General features: G+C 46.0%; 1 protein-coding gene across 1 annotated transcript in view; it reads left to right on the top strand.

The window, feature by feature from the left end:
* The window catches only part of CPT1A (carnitine palmitoyltransferase 1A), a 63,720-nt gene that overhangs the window by 38,905 nt on the left and 7,184 nt on the right, over positions 1-17,631 (top strand). Inside the window, exons 13-15 of the mRNA XM_082845394.1 lie at positions 2,094-2,210; positions 4,454-4,618; positions 17,311-17,445. Of these exons, the coding sequence (XP_082701520.1) occupies positions 2,094-2,210; positions 4,454-4,618; positions 17,311-17,445 (417 nt within the window). The remainder of the gene's footprint in view (positions 1-2,093; positions 2,211-4,453; positions 4,619-17,310; positions 17,446-17,631) is intronic.

The raw sequence follows: 17,631 nt of genomic DNA, 5'->3' as shown, positions 1-17,631 counted from the left end.
ACTTCTTAGTTGTGGCATGCATGCGGGATCTAGTTCCCCCACCAGGGATCAAACCGGGGCCCCCTGCATTGGGAGCGCCCACTGGACCACCAGGGAAGTCCCTTGAGTTGTTTTTTGTTTGTTTGTTTTGCTTCCCCCACTGGAATGTAAGCTCCCCCAGTGCAGAGATTCCTTTTTTAAAATATTTCTGTTACTGTTTTATTGGATGTAATTCCCATACCATGAATTCACCCTCTTAAAGCAAACAGTTCAGTGGCTTTTGTACATTACGAGGTGGTTGTCTATCCATTGCCACTAATTCCAGGACGTTTTTATCACCCCCCTGAGGAAACTCCCCACCCTCAGCCTCTTGCCGCAGCCCTGGGTAACCACTAAGTTCCTTTCTGTCTCTGTCAGTTTGACTGTTCTGGCCATTTCATAGAAACGGAAACACACAGTACGCAGCCTTGTGTGTCTGGCTAATGTTTTCAAGGTTCATCTACATTGTACTGTTAACGGTATTTCATTCCTTTTTATGGCTGAATAGTGTTCCTTCGTATGATTAGACCGCATGTTGTTAATTCATCACTCAGTGGACATCTGGATTCGTTTCACTTTTTTTTTTTTGCGGTACACAGGCCTCTCACTGTTGTGGCCTCTCCCGCTGCGGAGCACAGGCTCTGGACGCGCAGGCTCAGCGGCCATGGCTCACGGGCCCAGCCGCTCCGCGGCATGTGGGATCTTCCCGGATCGGGGCACGAACCCGTGTCCCCTGCATCGGCAGGCGGGCTCTCAGCCACTGTGCCACCAGGGAAGCCCTTTTTGACTACTATAAATAATGCTTCTGTGAACATTAGCATACAAGTTTTATGTGAACATATGTTTTCTTTTTCTTTTCTTTCTTTTTTTTTTTTTTTTTTTTGCCGCACTGCGTGGCTTGTGGGATCTTAGTTCCCTGGCCAGGGATTGAACCCAGGCCCTCAGCAGTGAGAGCGCAGAGTCCTAACCACTGGACTGCCAGGGAATTCCCTATTTTCATTTCTTTTGAGTACATACCTAGGAGCCAAATTGCTAGGTCATGGCCACCTTTAACCTTTTGTAGAAGGGCAGACATCCTTGTCTGTTTTGTTCACTGTCCTATCACGGGTGCTCAGAAGCATTGCTGACCCATAGTAGGCGCTCTGTAGATACCGTTGAATAAGCTGACTTAGGTTTACCTGCCAGTGCACAGGAAACATCCACACCTGGGCCCACACCCTGGCTCCCTGAGGAGTGTGAACTGGGACAGACTCTTCACCTCTCTGAGGCTGCTTTCTCATTTATACAAGCGGGAATGATAGTACTTTACAGGCTAGTGTAAATATCCAGTGGGGTAGCACCCAGAGGGCTCTAGCGCACAGCCTGGGACCTCGAAGCAGGCTCTGAGCTGCTTTCTGTGCGTCAGACGCTCTGCTCACATCCTGGCTGTGCTCTTTACCTGTCCAAACGCTGTTGAACCTCTCCAGGTCCATTTTTCTTGCCCCTGAAATGGAGGTAAGAATATCTCATTAGGTGGCTGTGCAGAGGATGTCAGATGCACAGCAGACTGTAAGCAAGTAGCTATGGTTAAGTCTTTTTTTTTAAAATAAATTTATTTATTTATGTATTTTTTAAATTTTTGGCTGGCATTGGGTCTTCATTGCCGCGCGCAAGCTTTTCTCTAGTTGTGGCGAGAGTGGGGGCTACTCTTCATTGCGGTGCGCAGGCTTCTCATTGTGGTGGGTTCTCTTGTTGCGGAGCACAGTCTCTAGGAGTGCAGGCTTCAGTGGTTGTGGCACATGGGCTCAGTGGTTGTGGCGTGTGGGCTCTAGAGCGCAGGCTCAGTAGTGGTGCATGGGCTTAGTTGCTCCACGGTGTGTGGGATCTTCCCGGACCAGGGCTCGAACCCGTGTCCCCTGCATTGGCAGGCGGATTCTTAACCACTGCGCCACCAGGGAAGCCCTATGGTTAAGTCTTGATGTTATCTCTAGAAAGAACGCGGGTTTGTCTACTTTGGGAGGTCAGATAACTTTTGTGTAACGCTATTAGCTGTGATGAGCTCTTTCTTCACAGATGTATCTTTTTATTTTCAACAGTACGTACTGGCCACGGACAGCTTCCAGCTGGGTTATGCAGAGGATGGACACTGTAAAGGGGACACCAACTCAAACATCCCATACCCCACCCGGCTACAGTGGGACATCCCGCAGGAAGTAAGTCCCAGTGATCAGGCACTTGTTAATTATCTTGGGTGGGAAACGAGTTTAAACTGTAACAGTCGACTTTTCCAGCTGTCCTTCCTAAGTGTTCACGAGGTCAGTTGAAGACCCCCGAGATGGAAATCTGTCTGCCTGGGGGTTTCTTACTGGGACCTCGGAGTTGCTACAGCTCCAGTTGCCTGGGAAGCCCCAGTAAATATTTCTTCTTTCATTTAAAGCATTTGGCTAAGATTGTCAGTGAAAATTCCAGCTCAGACTTAGCTAGACATCACAATGAAAAAGTGAAAACCAAAATCACTTGCTTTGGAGTTGGAATACTCTAAATCACTAGTTTGTCATTTTTGTTCCTCTAAGTGTTCTCCAATGCAGTTCGCTCAGTGGAAGCCATTTCCGGAAGGAATTTAAGGGTTGGAAATACCAAATCCTAGCTTACCCAAGCCAAGCAGGAATTCCTGGGGCCTGTGAAGTGTTTCTCTTTTTTTTTCTTTTTTTGGCCGTGCCGTGCAGCATGCGGGATCTTGATCCCCCAACCAGGGATTGAACCCACACCCCCTGCAGTGGGAGCACGGAGTCTTAACCACCAGACCGCCAGGGAAGCCCCAAGAAGTCATTATTTTTTTTTTTTTTTTTTGCGGTACCCGGGCCTCTCACTGTTGTGGCCTCTCCCGTTGCGGAGCACAGGCTCCGGACGCGCAGGCTCAGCGGCCATGGCTCACGGGCCCAGCCGCTCCGTGCCATGTGGGATCTTCCCGGACCGGGGCACGAACCCGTGTCCCCTGCATTGGCAGGCGGACTCTCAACCACTGCACCACCAGGGAAGCCCCCAAGAAGTCATTTTGATGTGGAAAATATTGCATCTAGTCCTGCAGTCTTGCCCATCTGCACTTTTTTGTCCAGTCTGCCTCCCTGGGGCTGATGTGTGTTCCTCAGAGAGATGTAACCTCTGCTGAAGTGTGTGGTTGAGGGTCCTTTTAGCTAACCAAGTCACTTACCGTTTATTAAAAAAAAATTTTTTTGATGGACTTTATTTTTTAAAGCAGTTTCAGGTTCACAGCAAAGTTGAGTGGAAGGTTCAGAGAGTCCCTACGCTCTCGCTGCCCTCAAACATCACAACCTCCCCTGCTACCAAAGTCCCCTGCCACTTGGTGCGTCTGTAACAGTCGAAGAAGCTGCACTGACAAGTCAGTATCACTAGAGTCCGTAGTTCACGTCAAGGCTCACTATTTTTTTCCCTCTGTCCGTGCCGTGTGGCTTGCAGGATCTCAGTCCTCGACCAGGGATTGAACCGAGGCCCTGGCAGTGAGAGCCCAGAATCCTAGCCACTAGGCCACCAGGAAACTCCCCAGGGTTCACTCTTGGTGTTGTGCATCTGTGGTGTGGACAAAGGTGTAATGACATCATAGTATCATACAGAGCAGTGTCACTGCCCTAAAAAACCTTTCCTCTGTCTATTCATCCCTCTCTCCTGCCTCACTCCCAGCAACCAGTGGTCTTTTCACTGTCTCCATCATTTTGCCTTTCCCCGAATTTCATAACTGGAATCGTACAGTGTGTACCCATTTCAGATCGGCTTCTTTCACTTAGTGGTAGTCGTTTAAGATTCCTCCATGTGACTTCACGGTTGCGGGCTCATTCCCGTTGTACGACTCGACCACAGTCCCTTTCCTTTTTACTTTATTTTTCTAATTTTTTGGCCACACCGCATGGCGTGCAGGATCTTTTTTTTTTATATATTTATTTTTTTTGGCTGCGCCGGGTCTTAGTTGCGGCACATGGGATCTTTGTTGGGCATGCAGGATCTTAGTTCCCCAGCACGGATCGAACCCATGCCGCCTGCAGTGAAAGTGCGGAGTCTTAACCACTGGACCACCAGGGAAGTCCCAGTCCATTTCCTTTTTAAAACTAGTTCCTCAATGGCCAGCATATAACAAGAGTGGATCTCACGAAACAGAACCTGTGACACTTTGAAATGCCCTTTGGGGTCCCACTGGGAGCCAGGAGTTCCTCCTGCTTGGGCCACCCCACTGCTCTTCAAGGGCAGCGGGGTTGCCATGTTGCTGACCCATTGCAGCTCTTAAGTTAGAAAGGTTGGGGAAAGCCGAGAAGAAAAAGTGACGTGTGTATTTCCAAGCAGCAAGTCTGTCAGCTGTGCCGAAAGCCCGCTTGCTCTATTCTTCAGAGTATGTGTCAGTATCTTCCCTCCCATTAAGTGAAAGCTTTTCTCCTTTTTTCCCAAGTGTCAGGAAGTCATAGAGACTTCCCTGAGCAGCGCGAACCTCCTGGCCAGCGACGTGGATTTCTGTTCTTTTCTGTTCAGTGCTTTCGGTAAAGGGCTGATCAAGAAATGCAGAACCAGCCCGGACGCCTTCGTGCAGCTGTCCCTCCAGCTGGCTCATTACAAGGTGAGGAGACCCCAAGCTGGGGTTTTCATCCTGAGGGCTTCTGGGGTCCCTAAATGCAGGTCCAAGGCCGTTTGCCCAGCGGATAGGGAGGACCCATCATGGGAGCAGGTCATGCCTGTCATGGTGTGGGGGGCTCCTCCCACAGACAGATGGGACAAGTGTCCAGCAGAAGCGCCTGGAGCAGCGGCAGTTTCCTGTATTGCGCAGGAGTAGAGGGAGAATGTGGGGGATGGTAGCCAAGTGAGATCTCATTGCTCCACAAAGTGGGAAATAAACCTTTAAGCTCCCAGTCCTAGGGTTTGGTAAAGCAGAACTACTTAGGGCAAATGACTGGGTGTCTCTGACCTTTGACATCCTCTTTCATAAAAGTGGATATGCCAGGCCCTGGGAGGTGCTCTGGGATAGATGGGGTCCCTGTAGGATCAGAAGCTTGTGGTGTTTCCACTGCCTCTCTGGGCCTCTGGGCACATTCTGGCTTGCACGTGACGGCCCCATCAGAGACATAGCCCAGGCCCCAGGAGGACCTTAGTGGGATTTTTTTCTGTTGGAGGGAGCGTTCCACCCTGAGAGGGCACCCCTAGTTTCCAGGGCTGGCGAAAATCCTTGTGGCATTGGCTCAAGATATGCCCTGTTTTTTTGTTGTTGTTGTTTGTTTGTTTTTAATGTTTTTTGTTTTCATTTTTGTTTTTTCTTTGGCCATGCCAAGCAGCAGGCAGGATCTTAGTTCCCTGACCAGGGATTGAACCCATATTGTTTTTTTTTTAAGAATTTTTTTTTGATGGGGAACATTTTTAAAGTCCTTATTGAATTTGTTACAATATACTGCTTTTGTTTCATGTATTGGTTTTTTGGCCACGAGGCATGTGGGATCTTAGCTCCCTGACCAGGGAACGAACCTGTACACCCTGCATTGCAAGGCAAAGTCCTAACCACTGGACCGCCAGGGAAGTCCCAAGATGTGCCCTGTTTTTAACAGAGAACTTTCGTTTTAAAGCTTGAGTGCTGTGCCCAGATGCAGTGCAGCATCCCTGGATACCGGTTCTGCCCTTGTGAGTTTTGCTTTGTGCCAGGCACTGGTCTCAGCGCTCTCACAGTCCCCTCACTAGGGAGGAGCTATTGTTCGCCCATTTTACAGGTGAGAAAACAGAGGTTCAGAGAGATGAGGTGACCTGCCAAGGTGACACTGGAGTCGGGTGGATCCAGGGGGTGGCCTGTAGGTTCGATTCCTCTATAACTCAGGTCAGGAAGATAAACAGATGCAGAAGAGCACAAGAGGCAATGTTAGTATCAGGTAAACGACAACTGATGGGCCACAGTTGTACCTAAAATTAACTGTAATACAGTTCTTAATAAAGATGGTCATGATCGAGTCCCTCCCATCAGGGAAACTTGCACAAGCCTCTTAGATAGCCTAATCCACCAGAAGGCAGACAGCAGAAGCAAGAAGAACTATAGTCCTGCAGCCTGTGGAACAAAAACCACATTCACAGAAAGATAGACAAGATGAAAAGGCAGAGGACTATGTACCAGATGAAGGAACAAGATAACACCCCAGAAAAACAACTAAATGAAGTGGAGATAGGCAACCTTCCAGAAAAAGAATTCAGAATAATGATAGGGAAGATGATCCAGGACCTCAGAAAAAGAATGGAGGCAAAGATCGAGAAGATGCAAGAAATGTTTAACAAAGACCTAGAAGAATTAAAGAACAAACAAACAGAGACAAACAATACAATAACTGAAATGAAAAATACACTAGAAGGAATCAATAGGAGAAACTGAGGCAGAAGAACGAATAAGTGACCTGGAAGACAGAATGGTGGAATTCACTGCTGTGGAACAGAATAAAGAAAAAGAATGAAAAGACATGAAGACAGCCTAAGAGACCTCTGGGACAACATTAAACGCAACAACATTCCCATCATAGGGGTCCCAGAAGGAAAAGAGAGAGAGAAAGGACCCAAGAAAATATTGGAAGAGATTATAGTCGAAAACTTCCCTAACATGGGAAAGGAAATAGCCACCCAAGTCCAGGAAGCGCAGAGAGTCCCAGGCAGGATAAACCCAAGGAGAAACACGCTGAGACACATAGTAATCAAACTGACAAAAATTAAGACAAAGAAAAATTATTGAAAGCAGCAAGGGAAAAACGACAAATAACATACAAGGGAACTCCCATAAGGTTAACAGCTGATTTCTCAGCAGAAACTCTACAAGCCAGAAGGGAGTGGCATGATATAATTAAAGTGATGAAAGGGAAGAACCTACAACCAAGATTACTCTACCCAGCAAGGCTCTTATTCATATTCGATGAAGAAATCAAAAGCTTTACAGACAAGCAAAAGCTAAGAGAATTCAGCGCCGCCAAACCAGCTCTACAACAAACACTAAAGGAACTTCTCTAAGTGGGAAACACAAGAGAAGAAAAGAATCTACAAAAACAAACCCAGAACAATTAAGAAAATGGTAATAGGAACATACATATTGATAATTACCTTAAACATGAATGGATTAAATGCTCCAACCAAAAGACACAGGCTCGCTGAATGGATACAAAAACAAGACCCATATATGTGCTGTCTACAAGAAGATCCACTTCAGACCTAGGGACACATACGGACTGAGAGTGAGGGGATGGAAAAAGATATTCCATGAAAATGGAAATCAAAAGAAAGCTGGAGTAGCAATACTCATATCAGATAAAACAGACTTTAAAATAAAGAATGTTACAAGAGAAGGAAGGACACTACATAATGATCAAGGGATCAATCCAAGAAGATATAACAATTATAAATATATATGCACCCAACATAGGAGCACCTCAATACATAAGGCAACTGTTAACAGCTCTAAAAGAGGAAATCAACAGTAACATAATAATAGTGGGGGACTTTAACAGCTCACTTACACCAATGAACAGATCATCCAAACAGAAAATTAATAAGGAAACAGAAGCTTTTTTTTTTTTTTTTTTTTTTTTTTGCTGTACGCGGGCCTCTCACTGTTGTGGCCTCTCCCGTTGCGGAGCACAGGCTCCAGACGCGCAGGCTCAGCGGCCATGGCTCACGGGCCTAGCCACTCCATGGCATGTGGGATCTTCCCGGACCGGGGCATGAACCCGTGTCCCCCCTACATCAGCAGGCGGACTCTCAACCACTGTGCCACCAGGGAAGCCCCGAAACACAAGCTTCAAATGACACAATAGACCAGATAGATTTAATTGATATTTATAGGACATTCCATCCAAAAACAGCAGATTACACTTTCTTCTCAAGTGCACACAGAACATTCCCCAGGATAGATCACATCTTGTGTCACAAATCAAACCTCAGTAAATTTAAGAAAATTGAAATCATATCAAGCATCTTTTCTGACCACAACACTATGAGATTAGAAATCAATTACAGGGAAAAAAAGTAAAAAAACACAAAACACATCGAGGCTAAACACTGCTGTACTAAATAACTAAGAGATCACTGAAGAAATCAAGAGGAAATAAAAAAATACCTCGAGACAAATGACAATGAAAACACGATGATCCAAAGCCCATGGGATGCAGCAAAAGCAGTTCTAAGAGGGAAGTTTATAGCAATACAATCCTACCTCAGGAAACAACAAACACCTCAAATAAACAATCTAACCTTACACCTAAAAGACCTAGAGAAAGAAGAACAAACAAAACCCAAAGTTAGTAGAAGGAAAGAAATCATAAAGATCAGAGCAGAAATAAATGAAATAGAAACAAAGAAAACAATAGCAAAGATCAATAAACCTAAAAGCTGGTTCTTTGAGAAGATAAACAAAATTGATAAGCCATTAGCCAGACTCATCAAGAAAAAGAGGGAGAGTACTCAAATCATTACAATTAGAAATGAAAAAGGAGAAGTTACAACAGACACCACAGAAATACAAAGCATCATAAGACACTACTACAAGCAACTCTATGCCAATAAAATGGACAACCTGGAAGAAATGGACAAATTCTTAGAAAAGTATAACCTTCTAATACTGAACCAGGAAGAAATAGAAAATATGAACGGACCAATCACAAGTAATGAAGTTGAAACTGTGATTAAAAGTCTTCCAACAAACCATAATTCAAAAAGTCATGTACCACAATATTTATTGCATCTCTGTTTACAATAGCCAGGACATGGAAGCAACCTAAGTGTCCATCGACAGATGAATGGATAAAGAAGATGTGGCACATATATACAATGGAATATTACTCAGCCATAAAAAGAAACGAAATTGAGTTATTTGTAGTGAGGTGGATGGACCTAGAGTCTGCCATACAGAGTGAAGTAAGTCAGAAAGAGTAAAACAAATACCGTATGCTAACACATATATATAGAATCTAAGAAAAAAAAAGTCATGAAGAAGCTAGGGGAAAGACAGGAATAAAGACAGACCTACTAGAGAATGGACTTGAGGATATGGGGAGGGGGAAGGGTAAGCTGGGACAAAGTGAGAGAGTGGCAAGGACATACATACACTACCAAATGTAAAATAGATAGCTAGTGGGAAGCAGCCGCATAGCACAGGGAGATCAGCTCAGTGCTTTGTAGGTTAGGGAGGGTGGGAGGGAGGGAGATGCAAGAGGGAAGAGATATGGGGATATATGTATATGTATAACTGATTCACTTTGTTATGAAGCAGAAACTAACACACTATTGTAAAGCAAGTATACTCCAATAAAAATGATAAAAAAAAAAATCTTCCAACAAACAAAGGTCCAGGACCAGATGGCTTCACAGGTGAGTTCTATCAGACATTTAGAGAAGAGCTAACATCCATCCTTCTCAAACTCTTCCAAAAAGTTGCAGAAGAAGGAACACTCCAAACTCATTCTATGAGGGCACCATCACCCTGATACCAAAACCGGACAAAGATACCACAGAAAAGAAAATTACAGACCAATATCACTGATGAATACAGATGCACAAATCCTCAACAAAGTACTAGCAAGCAGAATCCACCAACACATTAAAAGGATCATACACCACGATCAAGTGGGATTTATCCCAGGGATGCAAGGATTCTTCAATATATGCAAATCAATCAATGTGATACACCATATTAACAAATTGAAGGAGAAAAACTATATGATCATCTCAATAGATTCAGAAAAAGCTTTTGACAAAATTCAACACCCACTTACAATAAAATCTCTCCAGAAAGTGGTCATAGAGGGAACCTACCTCGACATAATAAAGGCTATATATGACAAACCCACAGCAAACATCGTTCTCAATGGTGAAAAACTGAAAGCATTTCCTCTAAGATCAGGAACAAGACAAGGATGTCCACACTCACCACTATTATTCAACATAGTTTTGGAAGTCCTAGCCACGACAATCAGAGAAGAAAAAGAAATAAAAGGAATACAAATTGGAAAAGAAGAAGTAAAACTCACTGTTTGCAGATGACATAATACTATACATAGAGAATCCTAAAGATGCCACCAGAAAACTACTAGAGCTAATGAATGAATTTGGCAAAGTTGCAGGATACAAAATTAACGCACAGAAATCTCTTGCATTCCCATACACTAATGATGAAAAATCTGAAAGAGAAATTAAGGAAACACTCCCATTTACCACTGCAACAAAAAGAATAAAATACCTAGGAATAAAACTACTTAGGGAGACAAAAGACCTGTATGCAGAAAACTATAAGACACTGATGAAAGAAATTAAAGATGATACCAACAGACGGAGAGATATACCATGTTCTTGGATTGGAAGAACGATTATTGTGAAAATGACTATACTACCCAAAGCAATCTACAGATTCAATGCAATCCCTATCAAATTACCAATGGCATTTTTTACAGAACTAGAACAAAGAATCTTAAAATTTTTATGGAGACACAAAAGATCCTGAATAGCCAAAGCGGTCTTGAGGGAAAAAAATGGAGTTGGAGGAATCAGGCTCCCTGACTTCAGACTATACTACAAAGCTACAGTAATCAAGACAATATGGTACTGGCACAAAAACGGGAATATAGATCAATGGAACAGGATAGAAAGCCCAAAGATAAACCCACGCACCTATGGTCAACTAATCTATGACAAAGGAGGCAAGGATATGCAATGGAGAGAAGACAGTCTTTTCAGTAAGTGGTGCTGGGAAAACTGGACAGCTACATGTAAAAGAATGAAATTAGAACACTCCCTAACACCATACACAGAAATAAATCCAAAATGGATTAGAGACCTAAATGTAAGACTGGACACTATAAAACTCTTAGAGGAAAACATAGGAAGAACACTCTTTGACATAAATCACAGCAAGATCTTTTTTGATGCACCTCCTAGAGTAATGGAAATAAAAACAAAAATAAACAAATGGGACCTAATGAAACCTAAAAGTTTTTGCACAGCAAAGGAAACTACAAACAAGACGAAAATACAACCCTCAGAATGGGAGAAAATATTTGCAAACAGATCAACGGACAAAGGGTTAATCTCCAAAATATATAAACAGCTCATGCAGCTCAATATTAAAAAAAACAATCAACCCAATCCAAAAATGGGCAGAAGACCTAAATAGACATTTCTCTAAAGAAGACATACAGATGGCCAAGAGGTACATGAAAAGCTGCTCAACATCACTAATTATTAGAGAAATGCAAATCAAAACTACAATGAGGTATCACCTCACACTGGTTAGAATGGGCATCATCAGAAAATCTACAAACAACAAATGCTGGAGAGGGTGTGGAGAAAAGAGAACCCTCTTCCACTGTTGGTGGGAATGGAAATTGATACAGCCACTGTGGAGAACAGTATGGAGGTTCCTTAAAAAAACTAAAAATAGAATTACCATATGACCCAGCAATTGCACTACTGGGCATATACCCAGAGAAAACCATAATTCAAAAAGACACATGCACCCCAGTGTTCATTACAGCACTATTTACAATAGCCAGGACATGGAAGCAACCTAAATGCCCATCAACAGATGAATGGATAAAGAAGAAGTGGTATATATATATACAATGGAATATTACTCAGCCAGAAAAAGGAACGAAACTGGGTCATTTGTAGGGGCCTGGGTGGATCTAGAGACCGTCACACAGAGTGAAGTAAGTTAGAAGGAGAAAAACAAATATCGTATATTAATGCATATATGTGGAACCTAGAAAAATGGTACAGATGAACCGGTTTGCAGGGCAGAAATAGAGACACAGATGTAGAGAACAAACGTATGGACACCAAGGTGGGAAAGCGGCGAGTGTGGTAGTGGTGTGATGAATTGGGAGATTGGGATTGACATATATACACTAATATGTATAAAATGGATAACTGATAAGAACCTGCTGTATAAATAAAATTCAAAAAAACAACAAAAAAAAGATGGTCGCGATCATGATGACGCTTTCTTTTCCCAAGTATCACATTCCCTGAAATGAATGCGCCCCAGGCGGTTGGAGAGAAGCACAGTCATTGTAGGGGACTTGAGCTTTGTCTGACAGATGAAGTGAATAGAAGATATAATGGGATTGAGGTCCTGGATCTTAGATTTAATTATCTTGATTTTTAAAAATTGATAAGCAAATGGCACGTAAGTCTGCAGCGTTAGGAACTGAGGAGGTGGTGACACTTCAGATACAGAGACGATTTTAATAAGAGGATCCCAGGTTCCATAGCAACACATTTGAAAATCTCGAGGAAATGAGGATTTTCTGCAGGAACACAAATGAGTAAAGTGGGCCCCAGACAAGGTAGACAGTCTGAGAAGGTCGGTGTGCGTGGATGACAGACAGGTAGTTGGAGAGCTGCCCGCCCGCCAGTGTGAACCGGCAGGCAGCAGCTTCGCGGCTTTGAAGAGCGGGCAGCTCCAGAGGCTTCAGGAAGGAAGGCAGCTGCCTGATGGCCTCCCAGGACTAGCCTCACTCTGGTCGTGACAGTGACCTGCACGGAGCCTGCCCAGTGCCGGGCAGCAGCCGGTTAACCCTCATAGCAACCCCGAGGAGAGTATTTGCTCTTCTCCGCTTTATACTCGAGGAGGTGGGGTATCCTGCCTGCAATCTCTAGCTCGTTTGTGGCAAAGCTGAGGTTGGATCCAAGCAAGCTAGTCCTCAGCCGCTGTGATACAGCTTTTCAGCTGATGGTTGCACGAATAAAGGAAGCCATGGGTCAATTTTGCTCACAAGTGCAGATGCAAAAAATCTGAGTATAAGAAGAGCGAATAGCACCTACCAGTACAGGGAAGATATAATCACCAGCAATAGTTGAGCCCAGCGGCAGGAGGACGGTTTGGTATTAGTAAATCCGACAGTAGATTAAATCATATTACTAGATCAGAGAAGAAGCCAGTCATTGTGGCAGTTGCTAAGAAGGCATTCAAAATGTAGCATCCTGTCTCGATAACTCTTAGTATGAGGGCTGTTTCCTTAACACAGTAAATCCCATCCTGTATCAGCCACCAGCGTATTCCTCAAAGGTAAAGCGTGGAGGCGACCCCATTAAAACAAGAAGGATGAGGAGGCCCCAGGAGGCTGTTCCCAGACAGCTTTCTGTGAAGTACAGCGAGTGCAGCCGACAGGCTCATGGGGCAGGAGGAATACTCGCTCATCTGCTCAGAAGATGGAGCCGGGCGGAAAAGCTTTTACGGTTAAGAAGCGTGTTCAGGAATGAGGGCCGGTGCAGAATTATGCAAAGATCAGCATCTTCCTCGTAGAGCCACAATAGCCAAGCAGGAAACATCGTAGGAAAATGTGATGCAAACTGGAAACAAAAATCTGGGACCCCAGGTGTTTCTTTCTTTCTTTGTTCCTTCATGCAGGCAGGCGCGCTGTGCCACGCGGCTTGTGGGATCTGAGTTCCCCGACCAGGGATCGAACCTGGGCCCTAGGCAGTGAAAGCGTGGAGTCCTAACCAGTGCACTGCCCAGGCGTCTGTTTATAAAGCAGACGGGACCTTTGGGAAGGAAGGCCCAGAGCTGTCGAGAAGGGATGGACTCTCAGAAAGGGAGAGAAGGCTGCGATTTTGGATAGAAAGACTTGTCACCGTGGAGATGGATGTTCCTGGTTCACGCGTGCAATGTGAACATAGTAAGAGGTCTGGAGGTGATTGTAGGAAAGGAGCTGACGGCTTTACCTTCAAGTTCATCTGGAGGGCTAACATTTATATGAAGCTTATAGTGATTAATATGGTATAGTTTTGGTGCCAGAATAGTTCTGTGAAATCATATAGCGATTCATTTAACATTGATGGGAAGGAATGACTTGAGTCATCAGTGGAGTTGGAAAAACTGGCTAGATGGTTCCATTTCGGGAAAATAAACCGCCCAATAGAAAAACATGGAGTCAGAGCAGAAATTGGTGGTTCACAAGAGAAGAAAAATACCAACAAACAGTCAGTGAACGTACAGCAAGAGTTTAATCTTACCAGGAATCTAATAAGCGCAGCTTAAATAAGACTGAGTTTTTGCCTGTGCAGTTTGCAAAGAGCTTTTCTACATTCTGTGTTTGGAAGGGTGGCCTGAGAAAGGGGTGTTCGAACTCAGCAGTTGGGAATGGTCATCTGTGGGGCGCACACAGCCTGAAGAATCGCTGGGAAGGCACACCCGTTTACCCAGCAAATTCTACTCTGAGAATTGTATTCAGTGAAAGGACAGGTTGACAAAGATGAGTTTAAGCTTGCCCCTCTGTAAAAATTTGAAGCAATCTAAAAGGTTCTCAAAGTGAAATTTGTTAGACTGTGGCATTTTTATACATGGAGTATTATGTAACTATTAAGTGATTTCTATGGTGTATTCTGGGAAAAAACTTAGTCATAAAACAAGATGTTATTCATTGTTTACAAGGGATCTGCAAACTCTGGCCCACAGGCCACAGGAGCCCTTCAGCTAGTTCACATGGCCCTTGAGTGGAGAATGGTCTTACTTTCTTTGTTGTTTTTTTGGCTGCGTTGGGTCTTCGTTGCTGTGCGCGGGCTTTCTCTAGTTGGGGAGAGTGGGGCTACTCTTCGTTGCAGTGTGCGGGCTTCTCATTGCGGTGGCTTCTCTTGTTGCGGAGCACGGCCTCTAGGCGTGCAGGCCTCAGTAGTTGTGGCACGCGGGCTCAGTAGTTGTGGCTCGTGGGCTCTAGGCGCGTGGGCTTCAGTAGTTATGGCGCACAGGCCTAGTTGCTCCGTGGCATGTGGGATTTTCCCAGACCAGGGCTCGAACCCGTGTCCCCTGCATTGGCAGGCGGGATTCTTAACCACTGCGCCACCAGGGAAGTCCCTGGTCTTACAGTTTTAATAGTTGAAAAAAATTAAGACTGTTTTGTGATAGGTGAAAATCAAATGAAATGTCAGAGAGCAGAGATCAAGTTTATTGGCACGTGGTCATACCCACTTTTTGGCGTATTGTCCACGGTTGTTTGTGAGCTACGGTGGCAGAGCTGAAAAGTTGCAGCAGAGACCACCTGGCCCACCAGGACGATGATATTTACCACCTGCATTTTACAGAAAACGCTTCCTGACTCTCACTTTATTCTATGCAAAGTCTGGAAAGGAGAGAGGGGAAAATATTGGCAGGCAGCGCTCTGAAGATTGATCTTCATTTTCTTATATTTTTCTATGTTTTAATTTTTTGCATAAGCATGTATTACAGTGACTCTTAAATCAAGTTACTCTTTCAAAGTTAAGGATTATTTGTTTTTTGGTTTTTTTTTTGCGGTACGCGGGCCTCTCACTGTCGTGGCCTCTCCCGTTGCGGAGCACAGGCTCCGGACGCGCAGGTTCAGCGGCCACGGCTCACGGGCCCAGCCGCTCCACGGCATGTGAGATCTTCCCGGACCGGGGCACGAACCCGTGTCCCCTGCATCGGCAGGCGGACTCTCAACCACTGCGCCACCAGGGAAGCCCAAGATGGCCATATTTTAAAATTGTGGATATAATGCATGATTGCGCTGACCACTTATACAGTTGAAGTTTGATGTTGGAAAGCTGACTTCAAATAAATCATTGCATCATCTATCCCAAGTTAACCTGTATTAAATGACTAAAATACTACATTTATACTTCTTCCTTGTCCCCTCCTTCCCTCCGTGCTCCCCATGATGAGCCCCTTGGAAAGCACCCCCATAGTAAGCTCCCGTCCTGTAGGGAGTTCTCCCAAAGGCCTATTTGGTAAATGACCTGGGACCCCCTGCTGACCGTAGGCCAGAATGAGGAGTTAGAACCTCTCGGACCCCATCCAAGGGAAATTTAATAACCGGTGTATTAAAGGACGAGTGTTGTGAGCTGGTAGGTCTTTGTGCTGGGTGCTGGGGGCCACCAGAGGCTGGGATGGCACTCAGACCCCATGGCCAGCTGGCTTCATCCCTGTACATGCAGGATGGTGGGAACAGCCAATGTTAAGTCAACCCTACCGGCCTTGGGGGTTGGGGGAAGAGCCCTGCAAGGCTACTCACGGGTCTGGCTCACACACCGGAGGTTCAGCCTTGCCCGCTCCTGAATTAACAGTATCGGCCTATTGCAGGGTGTCCCCTGTCACCCTGGGGCCACCAGGACCCAAATGCCCAGAGGGGTGTCATCTGGTCAGTAATCATCTGGGTCTACAAACTGCCGCTCAGCACTTTTCCCGTCCACGTGGGGGAACTTGGTTGTCTTCGAGCAGGTGGTTTGCAGATGGTTTCCTCCCATGGCACGGGTGCTGGGCTGCCCCGAGCTCCCGTGGACCTGACCCAGCTCTCATGCGTCACCTGCTGTGCCATCCGCATATCACCTGCAGGGTCCCAGCCCCAGGCGCCTCTAGCCCTTTCCGTCATCCCGTCTCCTCTCTGCTCCTTGACGCCAGCGTCCCTGGACCCCATCAGGGCCTCCACCCTGCCCTTTCCTCTGCCCATCTTGCCTCCCTCTTTTTCTCTCTGGACTTGGATTCCACAGCCTGTCACCATCACCCCGACCTCGGCCCTGGGGCCCCAAGCACAGCAGACCCATCCCCAGCGCGGTCCAGGTGTCTGCCTGCTTTGGTCCTGCACGGCCGGAGAAAACCCCCAAATCGCTGGCTCATCTTCCTTAATTCATGAGCCCTGACTCTGATGGCCCCAGACCACCACTCTCTGTGCCCTTAGAGCCTGTTTCACACCTGCTTTCTGACTCCGGTGCCGTCTCCCCATCCTCACTCTGAGTAGATGAACTTATTTCACTGAGAAAACATGAACATTCTAAAGAGACCTCCCGTCTGCCTCCCACCGCCTCTGCCAGCTCCCACACAGCTGTTCCCTCCTGCTTTCTCTCCCTCCTGTCTACCCGGGGGGGGGGGGGGGGGCAGGGGGCTGTGCGCTGCAGGCGCTGGCCACCCACCCACTTCCCGCTCCCTGGAGGAGGACGTTCCCAACCGGTCCCCTCTCCTGAAGTTAAATAATTTCCTACTCTTGCATGCCGATCTCCCGGTCCTGTCCTGTATCCCTCCGTAGTCACGTCTGCACTCCGGCAGGTGTGTGAAACTCAGGAAATCGGGTCGTGGCACCAGCTGCATTTGGAAACAGAAACCTGGACCGCCCCCTTCCTTTGCAAAGCTAATGACGTTTCCACCTGCCTGCTGCATAAGCCCGAGTAAAAATTGACGATGACTATAAACTGCAGCTGACGGTGAAGTGTGTTTTTCCCGGCTGATCTTAAGCGATGCCTTCTCATGCTTTAGTTTGTCAACATGCCCTGCCTTGTGTTAAAATATTTTTCCTTTCCCAGGACATGGGCAAATTTTCCCTCACCTACGAGGCCTCCATGACCCGGCTCTTCCGAGAGGGCAGGACGGAGACCGTGCGTTCCTGCACCACTGAGTCGTGCAACTTTGTGCTGGCCATGGTGGACCCCACGCAGACGGTAGGTGCTGCCCGGCCGGGAGCGGGACAGTGCTTTTCACAGAACAGCCCCTGAGGTTGACACGCAGCCTTCCCTGGTTAAATCCCGTGCACACCTTCTCCAGCAGGTCTGTATCCAGCATCTCCTTTCCTTCACCCCTCTCGAAGGGACAGAAAATATTAAAAGGTGACTGTCGGGGTCTTCCCC

The sequence above is a fragment of the Leucopleurus acutus genome (assembly GCF_964270905.1).
Source record: "Leucopleurus acutus genome assembly, chromosome: 8".
Classification (NCBI taxonomy): Eukaryota; Metazoa; Chordata; class Mammalia; order Artiodactyla; family Delphinidae; genus Leucopleurus; species Leucopleurus acutus.
The sequence above is the reverse complement of the archived record's forward strand: the minus strand, read 5'-3'. Positions and strand labels throughout refer to the sequence as shown.